Consider the following 18891-nt stretch of genomic DNA (forward strand, 5'->3'; position numbering starts at 1 on the left):
AAAACTCATTTGTTTTTAACACATACTATTATATCGTAAATTTTAACTTTTATTTTGTATTCGTATTCATCATTTTTTCTATATTTTTTTCATTTTGTTTATTCGGTTTAGGCTTCATACACACGTGACAAAATTATGGTGCGAAAAAAGTTTTAGGAAAATACACTATTTACCAAAAAAAAGAAAAAATAATACAATACAATTAAATACAGCAGAATGAAATAAAATAATATAAAACAAAACAAAACAAAACAAAATAAAACAAAACAAAACAAAACGAACCACTTTTCTTTGTTCTAAGTCGTACCACATTTCATTAAAAAAAATAAAATAAAATAAAAAAATACTACATTACGACGAACGACCGTGCAACGCTAAGTAAAGCAAAAAAAAAAAAAAAAAAAAAAAAAAGAGAAAGAAAAAGAAAAAGGAAAAGGAAAAAAAACACATATAAACACATACGTACACAAACATATGCATACGTACACAAACATATGCATACGTACACAAACATATGCATACGTACACATATAAACACGTACGTACACATATAAACACGTACGTACACATATAAACACGTACGTACACATATAAACACGTACGTACACATATAAACACGTACGTACACATATAAACACGTACGTACACATATAAACACGTACGTACACATACATATGCATACGTCCATATACATCCCCATACATAGATATACATACTTGAACATAATCACAGCGCCAAAGCAAGAGTAATATGTACACTTCTTAATCGCGCGGGTATAATAAATAAAATGAGTCTGTGTGTATCTCTCTGTTTGCTGGTCTTCCTAATTGTAGAGATACCTACTGGTATGACTTTTTATGTAGGAAAGGGTAAAAGGGCATGCTTTATATCTTCTGCATCCTCATATGGAGGAATTAACATGATGGCTGACAAGGGAACAGTGGTGTATGGATCTTTGAAAAGTAGAGCAGTGGGGGCAAAAAACGCAGAGGGTAATGTTAAGGTAATGAATTATGATAACGAAATGCTGCTTACTAACAAGTTAGAAGATAAAAAAAGGGACGATCATATAGGGGAAAAAACGATTAGGAAAAGAATAACCCACAATGTAGAAGCAGTAGTAGAGGGCACTACTAGTGCTAACAAAACTGATGTAGAAAAAAAAAACTACTCTGATTTTAATATATATATTGAGAATAATAAAATAAAAGAATACATATCTGATATTGATATAACAAAGGAAGAAATATGTACTTTATATGAGGATATGCATATGGGAAGAATGTTTGAAAATTTAGTAGCAAAATTATATTATAGTAAAAAAATTAATGGTTTCGTTCATTTGTATAATGGACAAGAAGCAATAAGTTCAGGGATCATAAAAAATTTAACCATTTCCGACTTCGTTACTAGTACATATAGAGATCATGTGCATGCCATTAGTAAAGGGGTACCACCAAAAGAGGTTTTAAATGAATTGTATGGAAATTACTATGGAAGTACGAATAAAGGTAAAGGAGGATCTATGCATATTTATAGTAAGACACAAAATTTCATTGGGGGGTTTGGTTTTATAGGAGAACAGATTCCTATAGCCGTGGGCCTTGCCTATAGTATTTTATATAAGCGAGAATTTTCTTCAGATGCATATGGATTTACTGCAGAACAGTGGAAACAAAGGGGGCAAAGGGACGAAGCGTGGGTTGAATCCATTGATGAAAGGGCAAATCAAAATGGAATAGGTTCCGAGGAGGGCCACCATAACAGTAGTAATAATGGTAGCAGTGGTGATAGTGATAGTGGTAGCAGCGGGGAGAGGAGCAAGATTGACGTAGTGGTGTGCTTCCTAGGAGATGGAACGACAAATATCGGTCAGTTCTTTGAGTCATTGAACCTAGCTGCCACGTATAACTTACCCATAATTTTTGTAATAGAAAATAACAACTGGGCTATTGGCATGGAAAATTCTAGAGCCTCGGTAAATGATATTATGAACAATTATACTAAAGGAAAAGCATTTAACATAGAAACATACAAAATAGATGGTAATGATGTTTTAAGTATTTATAAATTAGCCAAAAAAAAAATTAACGATATAAGGAATAGAAAATGTGGACCAGTACTAATTGAAGCTATTACTTATAGGTCCAAAGGACATTCCTTAGCTGACCCAGATGAACTTCGACTCTCTGAGGAAAAAACATCATGGAGAAAAAGAGATCCATTAGTATACTTATCGAATTATATGAAAAAAGAAAATATTGTTGATGAATCATATTTTGAAAAAATTAAAAAAAAAATACAGAATATCCTTGAAGATGCTCAGAATGATGCTAATGAAAATTATAAAAAGAGTCAACATATAGATATATGTCATTTGTTTAAACATAATATTTTTGCTCCTTCTGAAAATACTCCTTATAATAGTCATTATGAAAATTACAAAAAGTTTGATAACTTGTCTCATTCTGATTTGAGGGAATACTATCAAGCTCTTCTTAAAGAGAACGAAAGAAAAAGGAAAAACAAAAAAAATGACATAACTGAAAAATTCGATGAGAAGAAGATCCCCTTGTTAATAGATTAGCATTCCTGAGATGAGCTGTTGATTTACCTTAGAGAGATCTTATTAACTTAACCTCATTTTGTACTTAAAGAAACAGAGGCAGAGGTAGAGGTAGAGGCAGAGGCAGAGGTAGAGGCAGAGGTAGAGGCAGAGGTAGAGGCAGAGGTAGAGGTAGAGGCAGAGGTAGAGGCAGAGGTAGAGGCAGAGGTAGAGGAGGTAGAGGTAGAGGCAGAGGTAGAGGCAGAGGTAGAGGCAGAGGTAGAGGCAGAGGTAGAGGCAGAGGTAGAGGCAGAGGTAGAGGCAGAGGTAGAGCAGAGGCAGAGACATACTTTTTTTTTTTTTTTTTTTTTAACAATGTCCACTGTTTTTCGTGTGAACGGGTAGAGTTTGATATGTCCCATTAGACTTTGCGTATATTGCTTTGTGCAATTTTATCCATACTAATTATATGGAAATATATATATATATATATATATATGCGTATAAATGTATATATGCGTATAAATGTATATATGTGTATAAATGTATATATGCGTATAAATGTATATATGCGTATATATGTATATATGTGTATAAATGTATATATGTGTATATTATGTACATTTGTACGTATGCTTATGTGCGTCTTTTGCTATTTTTTTATGCCCCATCCATTTGCATTTTGGATCATTAACCTCATTATTCTTCGCATTTTATGTCTGTCCTTTCAAATTTGTAGTAAATTTGTGGTTAATTTATTGTAAATAAATGATCCATTTCTTATCCCTTTTGGTTAGCCAAATTGAGATGCCATACACTAACAATTCTCCAGACTGCAGCAAAAAGGAATAACTTTCATAAACATGTGTAAACATCGCATGTTGTGTTAATATTTTTTTTTTTTTTTTTTTTTTTTTTTTTGTTTGCCTTATCTCCATACTACACCCAGAGTAGCATGACAAGTTATAGTGATACAAACGAAAGAGCAGTCATGTATGTACATTTTTTTTTTTCCTTTAACTCAATTCACTCTAATATTAATTGGTCCAATTTTATTACAACGATTTTTATTTTACTTCTTTGAAGAGATAATTTCAATACGAGCTAAAATATAAGAATATAGAAATAGCGAAATGACGATGTAATAATAGGGAGGGGGTGGGGGAGATTGACAAAACAAGTTCAAACAAATATATGTATGATGTGCACATGTTACATATGTGGTTACATATCATAGAAGTACCTTTTGACAGAACATGCCATAGGGATGATGGACTTCCCCTTAACGACGCATGTTTACACACTTCCATCAAATGATGTTATAAAAAATCTTCCATTCAAGGTTTGTGAAAAAAATAAGGTTAATGAAAAAAATAAAAATAAAATAGAATAAAATAAATTGAAATAATAAAAAATTATAAAAATAAATAAAAAAAAAAAAATATATATAAAAAAAAATTCTATAAATGAGCAATAAAAATTTTAATATACTTAAATTAGGGTGCCAAAATAAAATAAAAATATGAACATGTTCATTACGTTTTGTCCAAATGAATTCCAGATTATTTATACTTATGACATATTGGGTAAATAGCAGTATAAAATAAACTACAGCAGCGAAGGAGGATTCAAACGTAGCAGCAAAATAGAAAGTAAAAAAAAATGCGAAAAATGAAATGAAAGAGGAAGCAAGTGTGAACGCAAATGTAAGTATGTATGTAAGGTGTGGTATGAAGCGATACGACGCGACAAAAATTTAGTAAACTGACGAGATGTATGAAATCTCGCTGAACACAAAAATCAAAATAAAACTGCCACTACCTGGGGGGGAACATACATAATGCATACACATTCTGCAAGCTCACATGTGCATGTAGAATGCATAAACGTGTATATTAGTACGCATAAACATGTATAGAAATACGAAAAAACATATATTGATATATAAATAAACATGCTACGTACGTACGCATAAACTTGTTATATACGTATGTACATGCCCGCATTTCTGCTTGCGCAACAAGGGATATACATGTAAACTCCTTAAAAACACATTCATATGAAAAGTGCCCTGTACATATACATAAAACGAGTAATTAAAAAATCGCATTCTTCATATGAACAAGGTCATGTTGTTTAAAGTAAAGCAAATTATACACTTTTACTCTCACATATATAGGGAGATATGCACACATACGTATTCATACATATATACATATATGCTTATCTATATTTATTCCTTCCGCAAATATATGGAGCATTGGTCAGTATTCCTAACCTACTAATCAAAATGACAATTAGGTGTAAAAAACGGGGAGGGGAAATAATAAAAAAAAAAAAAAAAGTGTAAAAACTGGACGGTAAAAAAGAAGTAAAATTAGTGGAGTTGTACAAAAATATGGACATGCACGGACAATGATGATCGTCATTATGAAGTGCTCCTGCCCCATCTGGGTATATATAACTAACGAAGCTGACGAAGCTGACGAAGCTAGCGTAGCTTACGCAACTGACGAAGCTAACGAAACTGACGAAGCTAACGAAACTGACGAAGCTGGCGTAGCTTACGCAACTGACGAAGCTAACGAAACTGACGAAGCTGACGAAACTGACGAAGCTGACGAAACTGACGAAGCTAACGAAGCTAACTGGTAGTCAGCTTGGATCTAAATATAGGGAGACAGGATGCTGTTATCCTGGTCATGCCATAGTTAATAAAATCAAAATCAATTACTGAGTGTATACCTTGTAATAATGCCCATAGCCCCCAATTAATATGAGAACAAACATAAAATGGTTGTATTTCATCAATCAAATTATTAATTGCATCTTCATCTTCCGTATTTAAATAATTTTTAATAAAATTATATTCTTCATCCCTTGAAGGTATTAATTCCCAATCGCAGTTAAAGCCAGCATATTCATTGAAATGATTTGCAATATCATAAGCTCTTTCCATTGGACAAGAGTATTCAAAATCAATGAAAGAAATATTATCATTAGTTGTATTAATAATATTAGAAGATAACAAATCACAATGACATAACACTACTGGAGATTGTTTTCTATTACATAATTCTTCTATTTCTAAAATCAATACTTTTAACATATCAAAATCAATTAGTTTTAATATATTTGCTTCTGAGTTATATGAACAATTTTTTTTTTTTTCTTCTTTTAGTAAATTAAAATATTTCCATATAGTACTCCATAAAAAAGATGGTCTATCTCCTTTCACATTCTGTGAACTTTGCAAATCTTTAAATAACGTATCATTTAGATTAATATCATGTAGTACTCTTAAATTTTGTGCAATTTTTTTTTGATAATTTGAATCTTTTATATTTTCTCTTGTTAAAGCATAACCATCCATAAATTCTTCTATTCTACCATTAGGGAAAAATACATAAATTTTTTTTGAAATATTTTTATCATATAATATACTTGAGATTTTTTTTTCTCTTTCTCTATTAATAATTTCACTAGTCTTAGGTCCATACAACCTTATCAAATATTTCTTTTTTTCTAATTGATCTTCTACTTTTACTAATATATTAGTTATACCTCCATTTATAACTCCAAAATTTAAAGAGTCTATTTTCCTTTCATCTATTAAATCTTTTCCATAATGTAACATAACATATTTACAATATAAATACAATACACTCTTATTTTCAAAAACATTATTTACAAACCTAGTCATAAACTCTTCTACCTTCACCTTTAAGTCCTCCCCCTTCTTTATTACTAAATCCCTTTCAGTTAGAGGCTCTATCCCTTGCTTATTTTTTGTTTCTGTTATTTGTGAGTTCGTCGACGAGATGCTATTAAGGTTCCTTAACGATAAATTATTATTGTACGTGTTGTAGTTGCTGCTATTATTATTACTATTACTGTTGTTGCTAGTACTTCTTGTATTTTTATTCATCCCTTCTCTGTTCCTGTTGTTCGGTGTTTCATCCCCTTCCACCTTTTCCCTGTTATCCGCCATACTAACCAACCTTTTATATATTTTTACCTTTTACCTTATTTTCGTCTTATTTCGAGTTTATTTTATTCAATTTCGTTTTATCTTATTGCGCTGCACTCAATACTACCTAATTTTATTTTAACTAATTTGTTTGTCTATCTACCTTCCTATCTTCCTATCTGCTTATTTTTTTTATTTCCTTTTTGAAGACTGATTATGTTAAATCATAACCCAGCGCACGGGGAAAAGGCGTAAAATAGTTGACCAAAAAAGAAATGGAAAAATGCGCTTGTAGATTAACAGAAATGAAATATAAAATTGCACAATTACAGCACGTTGCTAATAATGTGCGTGTGTGCATATATGGTGAGTGCTTACATACGCTTCTTAATCAGATCAATGTGTAGGCTCGTTCATTGGTATATGCTTGTCGCGTATATACATGTACAATGACAATGTATATATACACGCAGCATGTTGTAGCAAATTTTTTTGCTTACTCCTAAATCAAATGAACAGTAGCATATGGTGCGTGACAATGAAAAAGGAAAGAGAACTCTGTATCACAGCACTTATAATACATTAACAAATATGTTTACATATATATATGTGCATACTTATATGTGCATACTTATATGTGCATACTTATATGTGCATACTTATATGTGCATACTTATATGTGCATACTTATATGTGCATACTTATATGTGCATACTTATATGTGCATACTTATATGTGCACACTTACATGAACATACTTATATGAACATACTCATATATGTATATATATATATATATATATATATATATATATATAAATACATTTGATAATGCACATATATAAATATATATATATATATATATATATATATTTATATGTACATCTCTTAATGTATTTACATGCTGGAAAGTAAAAATATGTATTGACAAAAAATAATGAAAAATATAAAGACGCTTCTTCTCGAACGTTCTGTATACAAGTATAGCATAAGTTGATAAACATTCGCTTGTTTGACAAGTTGTGCATCGTTTATTTCAAAATTGTGTCAACATTATATGTGCACAATTATTTATTCAATTTACAAGAATTCTTATTTTACCATACCTTGTAAATTTAATTTTAAGTAAAAAAAAATTTCTTTCAAAAATGTTCATAATGTTATAACTTAAAAAAATAATAAAGGCAAGAAAGCTGATAAGGGTAAAAATGGAAAAACAGAATAAATCAACAACTGCTACAATTTTCTCTTTAATAGGGATAAATAAAACAAAAAATGAGCTTGCATGTGGTACATACGTATGTACGTATGGTTTACTTGATTTTATTAAAGTGTGAGTAAATTTTTTTTTTTTTTTTTTTTTTTTTTTCTCCTCTTTTAAATCGTTTATACAGATAATAAATCATAAAAATAAATAAAATACATTATAGTATAGCACGTTACAAATATATATCAATGCAATATATCCCATTACAATATATTACATTATATATATATGTATATATATATAACATTTCATTATATCATATCAAATAATATCACGTCTGTTGTGCTACAAATATATACCTGTGCTGACAAAAAGAATAAAAAAACTTGTAAATTATATTTACATAATTAGAAAAGGTTAAGTGAACAAATTGCTTTTAAAGAGTGCTGGCATTAATTTTCTTATACTGAAAAGTATTGCTTGGAAATAAACTAACAAGTATTTTGGATCATTCGTATAATTATAAAAAACAAAATGAGGAAAATATTTTAAAAAATGCGCGTAAAAATGAGCGTAAGAATAAACGTAAAAATATACATAAATTCAAACGTAAAAATATACATAAATTCAAACGTAAAAATATTTATAAATTCAAACGTAAAAGTAAAAAACAGTCAAAACAGTTTGTCACATGTATTTAAAAATTTTTTAAATAGTAAATTTTACTATTTCAAATTTTACAGAAAATACATATTAATAAAAATAGGTTTGAGATCAAAAGGTACGGTTGAGAAAAAAGGAGAGATATACATTTACACATAAACATATATATATATATATATATATATATATACATTTTTTTTTAAAAGCACTACGTATTTGTTGTATTTATATTAATGCATAACTGTGAACGTATGCATATTAACATATATATACATATTTATACGTATATGCATACATATACATACAAATATGCGTACGCTGGTGTACCTAACATGCATCAAGGGATGCCTTAAAAGCATGTAGCTGTTGCTTTAAGAAAGGGATAGAATTGCCTGCTTTACTGACGGACGTATGCTATTCTTCAATATGTAATATAAAAAGCACTAAAAATAAAAATATTATATGTATACATATATATATTTATTTATTTCCAGTGCTTGAAAGGAAAAAAAAAAAAAAAAAAAAATATATATATATATATATATATATATATATATATATATATATATATATATATATGTATATATAAGTTGACCGAATAGTGATAAAATAAAAATTAATAATATTGTTTTCTATTAAGGGGAAATTATATAGTTTTGCATTTCTGTATTTTATTATATTTTTTTTTGAAAAGTCAAGTTATTTTATAAGGTATTATACATAAGTACGTACGTACTCATGCTTATATTGCAAATAATTATATACATATATAACTATACATGTATGTATGTTATGTATGTTTATACCTGTTCTGACGAACTTTCGGCCTTTTGCTGTTTTTCCGAATTCCCTTTTGATTTATGATCAAGGCAAATTATAAGTAAACATTTTCCTTTCGCCTTATTACAATTAGTAGTAGGAAAATAAAGCATATGCGTGTGTGTTACTACACTTCGTTTTACTAGTACCAAAATTACAAGGATGTTTTACTACGAAATTTATTTTAATTATCGAACAATTTTTTGATATATTTTTAAATTAAAAAAGTGTAATATTGTAAAATATAAAAAATAAGCGAATAAATATGTAAAATAAAAAAAAAAAAAATGGAATATTTCACATATTTACTTTTTCTCTCTTTAATTTTTTCCTGACAAAGAAAAATAAGGTCCTTCTATGTTCGGTCAAATATTCTTAATCCAAGAAATTTTTAAAGTAATGAAAATGCCAATGTTAATGTTAAATGTGAAAATGTGAACACCTGCTGTTGTTACTATGCCACACAATTTATTTAAAAAAATTGCAAAAAAGGAAAAGGAAAAAAAAAAAAAATATTATGAAAAAATGTAAAATTGCAGCGAACGTTCACTAGTTTTTATATAATTATGATAAAGTCCTTCACACATCCGTCTTATTTGTAGAAAATGTTATACAAAGATTTGCACCCTATTGAAGTACTATACGTAACTACACAAATATGCATATATACATACACACATGTACACACATTTAGATGGACAATATAAAAAAAAAAATAATAATAATATGCAAGAATACGTAATTACGCGTTTTACATATATTCTGTTGACACGCTTAGCCGTACACCACGTTTTTAATAATGCATAACGTAGGTACATTAAAGTAAAATGTATATATAATTTTCTTAATTAAAACAAATAATTATTAAATTTGTGGATGCCTTTTTCGTGGAAGCCTCAACATTAAAAAAAAATAATCTTCCTTTTTCCATTTAGCAATAGACTAAATCTTTAATTTAAAATTATAGAATTTTTCAGAATGGTACAAAAAAAAGAAAGAATTTGAAAAATATTTTTTTCTTTTTTCTCTTGTTACTCAACACACAGTAAAGTTTTAAAAAAATGGAGTCATTTCATACATTTAATCTTTTACATTACTCCAATGAAGTTAAATCCAAGTTGAAATAAAAATTTAGCACGTAACAAAAATTTTTTAAAATGTTCGTTTTAATAAAAGAATACAAAATGGGAATGTTCAGGTGAATTCCACACATGCACACGTGAATACGTACATACATACACACAAACATACATAAATGTGTGTATGTGTATACAATTTATGCACAGGATTATAACTGGAGTAGCAGGATGGCAAACATTAAACTGGGGCTTACCTCTTACATTTAATTCTTCACAACTCCGACTTTAGCAGCTCTGGAAGTGATATGCGATATAGGGAAAAAAAAAAAAAAATAAAATTGGTACAAATAAATACACGTATAAAAAAAATAATTACGCATAAATACAAATAAAAACGAGTAAAAAACAAATAAGCGTATGCAAAGATACAAACTAACGGACGAATGGAGGTACGAAATATACAAATATATGTACATATATATATATATATATATATATATATATATATATATATATATATTGATATATGCACACTTGGGAAAATGGTACATATATTTTACCTTAATATTCTATCCTTTATTTTGTAGCCTTGCTGTATAACCGTTGCAACAGTCCCCTTCTCTTTGGTGCTATCATTAATTTCAAAAATTGCTTCATGAAATAAAGGATTGAATTTTTCATTAATCGGGTTATATTTGTCAATTCCGTACTTATTAAAAATGTTATGTAGTATCGTTTCTGTCATTTGAATTCCTTTATATATATTATTTATTTCTTCATTTTGTTTTAATGATTCTTCATTTATGTTTTTAATAGCTAAAGCTAAATTATCAGCAACGTCTAGTAACGACTTTGCAAAATTACTAATACAATATAATTTACTGTTTTCAATTTCTTTCATATATCTATTTCTTAAATTTTCATTTTCTGCTAACACAGATAAGTATTTTTCTTTTAGTATTTTATTATCTACGATTTTTTCTTCCATATCTTTTTTAATTCTTTTTATTTTGTTAATTAAATCAATTTTGTTATATGTTTCATAATTTATTTCTTTTTTCCCCTCATCCTCTTTTTCGAAATTTTCTGACTCGTTCAGCATATTTTCTTTATCATCTTCTTTTTCTCCTGAGTTGTCATTTTTTTTTTCATTAAATTTTCCTACTTTCTTTTTCTCCTTTTTATTATTTCCCTCTTCTTTGCTACTGCTACATGTTTTGTCAGACATTGTTGATGCACTAGTGAAATAGCGTTGTTTCATGAACTTTTCACATTTATCGTTTTTCCAAAAATTTATGTAATTTCTTCGAAATAGAGGAGCTGATTGCATCCCGTATAGTACACTTGAAGGGTGCCTGCATATTAACCCCCTCTTCAAAAAATTAGCGTATTTCATAATGTAAAAAGGGTGAGGGGAAAAGAAAAAACGAAAAAAAGAAGAGAAAGATGGTGGGGAAAAAGCGAAAGATGGGGAAAAAGCGAAAGATGGGGAAAAAGCGAAAGATGGGAAAGAAGCGAAAGATGCGAAAGATGGAAAGAAGCGAAAGATGGGAAAGAAGCGAAGAAAGAAGCGAAAGATGGGAAAGAAGCGAAAGATGGGAAAGAAGCGAAAGATGGGAAAGAAGCGAAAGATGGGAAAGAAGCGAAAGAACTGAGAAGAGGAGAAAGAAATAAAAAGATAGGATAAAAAGAAAATAATAAAAATATCAAAAATAGAACAAAATGAAAATAAATGAGAGAACTAAAAGAACGAAATTTGTGAAAAAATTCTGAACAGTTAATAACTACAAGTTAATTTAGAATAATTTTCTGAACATGCTAGCTTTTTTTTTTTTTTTTTTTTGTTTCCAAAAAAATAAGAACAAGTAAAAAATATTTTTATTAATGGCTCTCATTGAATTCTACGACATTGTATATGCTGCATTTATATAATAAAACAGAAATATTTTCATATATACCATATTTTTATAAAAAAAAAAAAAAAAAAAAGGGAATGCTCTGTTTTAAAAAAGCGAAGAGAAAAAATATAAAATGTAGTTCCAAAAAAAAAAAAAAAAAAGAAAGTGAAAATATGCACTTAGAAAGTGTTCGTCAAAAACTATATCTAAAGAGAAAAAAAAAAGAAAAATATCTATAAGGTTATACATTAAAAACATTTGGAAACACACATATGCGAAAGCACTATATTTGATTTAGCGGGTATATAAAATGTTTGTGTTCGTCAGAAATATTGTGCGGATATGCCACCCCTGTTCGTTATGCAGCATGTACATTCTTATTTATGTGTGCATGCATATTAATACATGTACGTATGTTGTATGTTGTATATATGAATATATGTATATATGTACGCAAGTACGCATGTACATAGAACGTTTTATATTTACGCATCACCACACGTGTGCTGGTAACGGTTTACCATCATGTTATCTTTTCACAAGCTCACCCTTTATTAAGTCATTTTTTAAATTTTTGAAAAAAATACCAATAGAAGAAAGAGTAACATTAGCTTTACCATTTTCGTCTAAGGTTAGAGAAAAAGAATAAACCTACAACTGCGCTTTTTCCCTTTCGTATTTTTTATTTTAATCGTCCCTTCTATTTTTTCATATAATCCTCCAAAAAATTTTCCTTTGAAAAATTGCACATAATGATATATGTGGATTGAAATGGAATACGTTCGATGTATTATTTATTTTAGCAGCAAAAAAGAAAGAAAAAAAGAAAATTCGTATACCTTTTATAAATAAAGTCGTAGGGATGAAATCAAACGAATCTTGTGTACAAGATATCATGATAACTAGCAGTTCAGTATACGTAATATAGTATATCAAAGGAGCAATACACATGTATGCGTACTACAATGAAAAGAAACTATTTTTCACTTACTCGATACAAAAGTTTACACATAGGGCGTACAACATGTGTGCATGTATGTTTTTCTTACATAATAAATTAAAAATTTTATATAAACACTAAAAAAATTTAATTAAAATACAAATAATTTATGAGTTAAACCGAATTTTTGCTCAAATGGAAAAAGTAAAAAAAAAAATAAAAAAAAAAGGGGAAAAAGGGATGAAACGAATAAAAGGAAAAATGGATAAAGAGAAAATTTTTCATGTATCCTTTTTCCTACAGGGACTTCAAAACAATTGCAGCTAGTTTGCTATTCTGATTAATTTCATCCTTCAGTAAACGTTTTTCGCACTTTTGCTTCGTTACAATGCTATTGTTAACTCTGAGTTTTTTTTCTTTTTTTAATTTTTTGTCTTTTCTTCCAAATGTCGAGGATGAGATCTGCGCCCTGGGGGGAAAAGGCAAACAAATAAAAGTATGTGCACATGTGTAACGTACATGTGTGTATATACATATGTACATATGTATGTATAATTATTTATATGTGTATATATATGTATACAATCACACGAATAAACTTGCAATAAATAAACATTGCAAAGATAAAAAAATAAAATGAATACATGTTTAAAGAAAAGAAAAAGGCTTCACAATCCACGTCGAGCGCAATTGTTCATTTGGAAAAAAAGCATTATTAAAGGAGATAACGCAAAAAAAAAAAAATGCTTATATTATATTGCATATATATACATAAAAAACGTTGCTCTTTCCTCTGCTTTTTATTTTTTTTCTTTTTCTTTTTCTTTTTCGTTTCCTTTTCTTTTATTTCTCCTTACACTTTGAGGCTGTCCATCAAGTTTTCCCTCTTTCTTTTTTGCCTTTCTATGTATTTTATGTCTTCCGTAGAAATGCCCTCTTGATCGAACTTATTTCTCATTTCTCTTATTTTCTGTTTCATTTTTTTAATTTCTTTTTCTTCTTCTATTTGTTCAAATGGGTCTTCATATATATCTTCGTTTTGTTTATACTCATGAACAAAGTTTGCATTTTCTTCATTTATTTTAATTTGTTTTTTTTGAAAACGCCTCACCCAACCTTTCGTATTTTTATCAAACAATAAACCACTCTTATTTTTTTTTTTCAACAATTTACTTTGTGCAAACATTTCCCATTTGGTACTTTTTTTTATTTTTGGTATTTTTGAATATCTAGGTATATTAAAAAAATTATTTTTTGTAACATGATAGATTATTTCTCCATCTCCATCCTTTTCATTTTTTAACTCGTTTATTTTTTTAAAAATAAGGTCCAAATTTTCGCTCACCTTTGCCTTTATGCTGCACGTGGTGATGGAGAGAGAAAAAATAAAATAAAATAAAATAAAAAAGAACAAATAAATAAAAGAGGTATTTGCGCGCATACACACATACCACATATATGTGCATAAATGCATACTACATTTATATGTATATATATAACTGCATGTATCTTTCTGGGCTGCAATATAGGCCCACGACCGTACAATCGCTTGTATATATATACGTAAAAATATACACATATATATCTATAATGTAGGAATACTCGAGAATGCCGTTAATTGTATATTTTTCAATGATGCTTCAAAGAAAATATTTTTATGTTTCCGCGTAACATGAAAAGTCAAATATGTAAACTTTTTATTTTAGCTTTTTTGTATTACTCATTGTCCGCAGTAATTATGGAGTTGTCATATGCTAAAAGATGCTGAGTACAAAACTCGATATTACTCATTTTTTTATTTGAAAAAAGAGAAGCATACTATTGTTAGATAGGACCGAAAAAGTTGAGAACATAGATGATTTTTAAAGACCTCTTCACACAAGCAGAATGTACATAAATATACAGAATATATGCATACAGTATGTACGTACAATATGTATATATAATACGTATACATTAATGAAGTGTCAAAATGGGCGTAATTACGTACAAGAATATGCGGCAGTATTATTAACACTTACACATAGCTATTTTCTTTTTTGAAAATAATTAAAATTTACCAAAAAAAAAAAAAAATGAACGTTCATATTTTTATTATGTAAACAAAAATACGCATTTTTTTACTGCGCTGTTATATAATGCATTTATGTATTCATGCATTTATGTATTCATGCATTTATGTATTCATGCATTTATGTATTCATGCATTTATGTATTCATGTATATGGGTATTCATGCATTTGGGTGTTCATTTATTTGATTATTCATGTATATGGGTATTCATGTATATGGTTATTCATGTATATGGGTATTCATGTATATGGGTATTCATGTATATGGGTATTCATGTATATGGGTATTCATGTATATGGGTATTCATGTATTTGGTTGTTCATTTATTTGGTTGTTCATTTATTTGGTTATTCATGTATTTGTGTATTCATGTAATTATGTATTTATATATTTACATATATACATATTTACATGTGCTTGCTAATTTTTACTTTTTTAATCTTTTAAACAATTTGAGCTCCGAGTAGATCGCTTTTTATCGTTTTTTTTTTCTTTTTTATTTTTGACTTATTAATATATATATTATTTATTATATATATTACGTATAATTCATTTTACTATTAATATTAATATTAATACTAATATTTTTTTTTTTTTTTTTTTTTTTTTTTGTTAAAAAAATATTCTTTTCAATTATCGAAAAAGGCACGTGCTGTAAAATTTTTTTTGTAATTTTTGGTCGCTTATTTAGCTCTCTTTTTTTTTATTTTATATTATTTTTTTTTTTGCTATGAATTTTTCAATGTTTTTGCAGTTATGCAGTTATGCAATTTTGACTTTTTTAAGTTATTACGTTTCACGTTTTTACATCTTAAGTTTTATATCTTAAGTTTTATATCTTACGTTTTACATCTTACGTTTTACATCTTACGTTTTACATTTCCCGCCCTCCTTTCGTTCATTAAAATAAAAATGCAAAAAAAAGGTACAACTGAAAAAGGGGAAATGGCGGTTGAGAAGGAATTATTTTGAACATCATCCGTTCAAAGTAATCCCTTGCAAGCTTTTGAAAATTTGTCGAAAAAGAGCTTTTTTCATACATAATAAAATAGTGCATATATATGTATATATATATATATATATGTACCCTCCGGTTGTGCAATTATACTACATTTCTGTATGTGTATGGGGAAGTAAAAATTTTTTGGGGTTTTTATTTTTTACATTTTTGTGTGAAGTTACACATACATACATATGTACGTATATATAACGCACGTATGTATAATGTACATGTAGTAAATGCAATACGTGTATATATTATATTTATAACACCTAAAGTATGCACGTTCATTTATACCCGAAACGTATTCTTAACTGAGCATTTAAAGAGACTATATTTTATACTCAACCGCTGAGCATAACTTATATTTTTTTTTTGGCCTTTTTTTTTTTTTTTTTTTTTTTGCTAATAAGAAAGTTATTGCATTTTTTATATGAAGGGTACATCTACTAATTTATCCATTTTTGATCATATGGTGGAATAGATTTACTTTTCTGCATTTTAAAAAATGCACAAAGGGCAATTATTTTAAAAAATGAAGAATAATCTAAGTGGGGAAAAATAAAAAAACTGTGTAAATTTATTAACTGGTTTTCTTCTGCTTTTGGACAAAATTGTAAAAAAGAGGAAAAAGAGAAGAAAAAAAGGAACGAAAATAAAGGAAAAAAAAAAAAAATACAAATTAACAATGAAACATTGCTGATGTGCGCAATTATGTATTATATAAGCTTCGTATTATATATATTTATATACATGTACATGTGCATTTATAAGTACAAGAGATATATAAACATACATACATTCATACATACATTCATACATACATTCATACATACATTCATACATACATACATACATACATACATATATATATATATATTTATTTATATTCATATATAATGTATGTATAATATACCGCTTTGCCAATTTTCTATGTTATTCTTTTTTTTTAAAAAAAATTTGAAACGAAATTTCAACGGTTACAAAATTTAATTTATTGTTCATATGAAAGCACAGAAGAGATATCTACTATTAAAATATAAATTTATATATATATATTTTTTTTCTTTATCCGTGTTTCGTAATTGTTCTGATATGAATGAAACGTGTTAAAAAAGAAGCACTTACGTATATGTAAGTAAAGTACATATATGAATATACGTACGTACTTACCTCCTCGTAACAAAAAATTTTCGTAAAAAAAAGAAATAAATGTAAACAAGGGAAAACGTACATATATATATATATATATATATATATATATATACATACATACAAATAAAAGGTTTAGGGGAATTGCGTACGTAGTCGTGTACGCAGTGCTGCATTGCGCATTGTATATATATATATATTATATATATATATATATATATATATATATATATATATATATATATATATATACCTAAGCATATGAGTACTTACACGTGTATATACATATTGCATACTTAAGTAAATACATTCGTAATACATATATACTTCATACATAATTTGTACATACATAATACATAAATATGTACATACATAATACATAAATATGTATATGCATAATACATAAATATGTATATGCATAATACATAAATATGTATATGCATAATACATACGCAAGAATATTTACATGCGAACTACACAAGCAACGAAAGGATGCCTTACAATTGAACTCATTCACGCTTGTATACATATATGTAGTAGTAGCATAAGTTTATAAACATTTCATTGATTTTAAATGTTCATGTAATAATTTTTATTTTTTTTTCCCATTATTTTGCATAAATAAAAATATATATTTTTTTCTCTATTTTTCAAGTTGATCATATACGATAATGCATATATTTTGCTCTAGTATCCTTTTTTTTTTTTTTTTTTTTTTTTTTTTTTTTTTTTTTTATTCATCATTTTTTATTATATATTATATATGATGTATAGTATATTATATATAATATATATATATATATATGGTGTATGATATGTAGTATATAAAATATATTTATATACATATAATATATTATATAGTAAGAGAGATGGAATTCTATTTTAAGTGCAAAAGAATCATGATAACAGTACATATGTAATTATAGTTTTTATCCAAAATTTGTATATAATATTTTCACTATTCGACATTTCGGCAGTTCATTATTTTTCATTGTTTGACCTTTTCGACAATTCAACATTGAATTACTTTCCTCCGACAAAAAAAAAAAAAAAAAAAAAAGTAACGAAACAAAGCAGAATAGAGCAAAACGAAACAAAAAGAAAAGAGAGAGAAGAAAAAAACAAAAAAAAAAAAAAAAAAAAAAAAAGAGGAAAAGGTATATTTAATGTAAATCATATTTTTATTCCTATTTGTTTAATATGCATCGTAAGAATTTAATTTACTGAAAATCATAAAATTTTGAATGATTTGTAGAGAGTAAGGGAGTGTACGTAAATACGTATGTAATATATGCATATACACCTAAACATACTGATACGTACTTATTACACCCGCACGTACATACGTACAAACATCCGCACATTTATAAATACATTTGTGCATTTAGCTAGGGGGAGCTCATATGCACGTTCATTGTAAGTAGTTAAAGTAAAACTATAGGAAAAAAAGAAAAGCAAATTGAAGTGAATAAAACAAATTAAAATCGAGTCAAACTGAGTCTATCCCAGTTAGTCCAAGTCAAACCGAGTAAACCAAATAAAATTTT

General features: G+C 27.5%; 4 protein-coding genes across 4 annotated transcripts; 1 reads left to right on the forward strand and 3 right to left on the reverse strand.

Annotated features, from left to right (window-relative positions):
- Positions 1-919: 919 nt before the first annotated feature.
- On the forward strand, positions 920-2587 carry PmUG01_09033700 (pyruvate dehydrogenase E1 component subunit alpha, putative; the record flags this gene model as incomplete). The annotated part of the gene is made up of 1 exon (XM_029005031.1): positions 920-2587. One exon carries the CDS (start codon positions 920-922, stop codon positions 2585-2587), a length of 1668 nt encoding a protein of 555 aa, XP_028861661.1.
- A 2602-nt stretch (positions 2588-5189) lies between these two features.
- PmUG01_09033800 (ethanolamine kinase, putative) lies at positions 5190-6536 on the reverse strand (the record flags this gene model as incomplete). The annotated part of the gene is made up of 1 exon (XM_029005032.1): positions 5190-6536. One exon carries the CDS (start codon positions 6534-6536, stop codon positions 5190-5192), a length of 1347 nt encoding a protein of 448 aa, XP_028861662.1.
- Positions 6537-10544: 4008 nt separating this feature from the next.
- Positions 10545-11611, reverse strand: MGE1 (GrpE protein homolog, mitochondrial, putative; the record flags this gene model as incomplete). The annotated part of the gene is made up of 2 exons (XM_029005034.1): positions 10545-10575; positions 10842-11611. 2 exons carry the CDS (start codon positions 11609-11611, stop codon positions 10545-10547), a joined length of 801 nt encoding a protein of 266 aa, XP_028861663.1.
- A 1805-nt stretch (positions 11612-13416) lies between these two features.
- PmUG01_09034000 (nuclear preribosomal assembly protein, putative) lies at positions 13417-14910 on the reverse strand (the record flags this gene model as incomplete). Its single annotated transcript, XM_029005035.1, has 3 exons — positions 13417-13588; positions 13977-14477; positions 14840-14910. The coding sequence occupies 3 exons, from the start codon at positions 14908-14910 to the stop codon at positions 13417-13419; spliced, it is 744 nt and encodes a 247-aa protein (XP_028861664.1).
- Positions 14911-18891: the final 3981 nt, after the last annotated feature.

The sequence above is a fragment of the Plasmodium malariae genome, assembly GCF_900090045.1.
Source record: "Plasmodium malariae genome assembly, chromosome: 9".
Classification (NCBI taxonomy): Eukaryota; Apicomplexa; class Aconoidasida; order Haemosporida; family Plasmodiidae; genus Plasmodium; species Plasmodium malariae.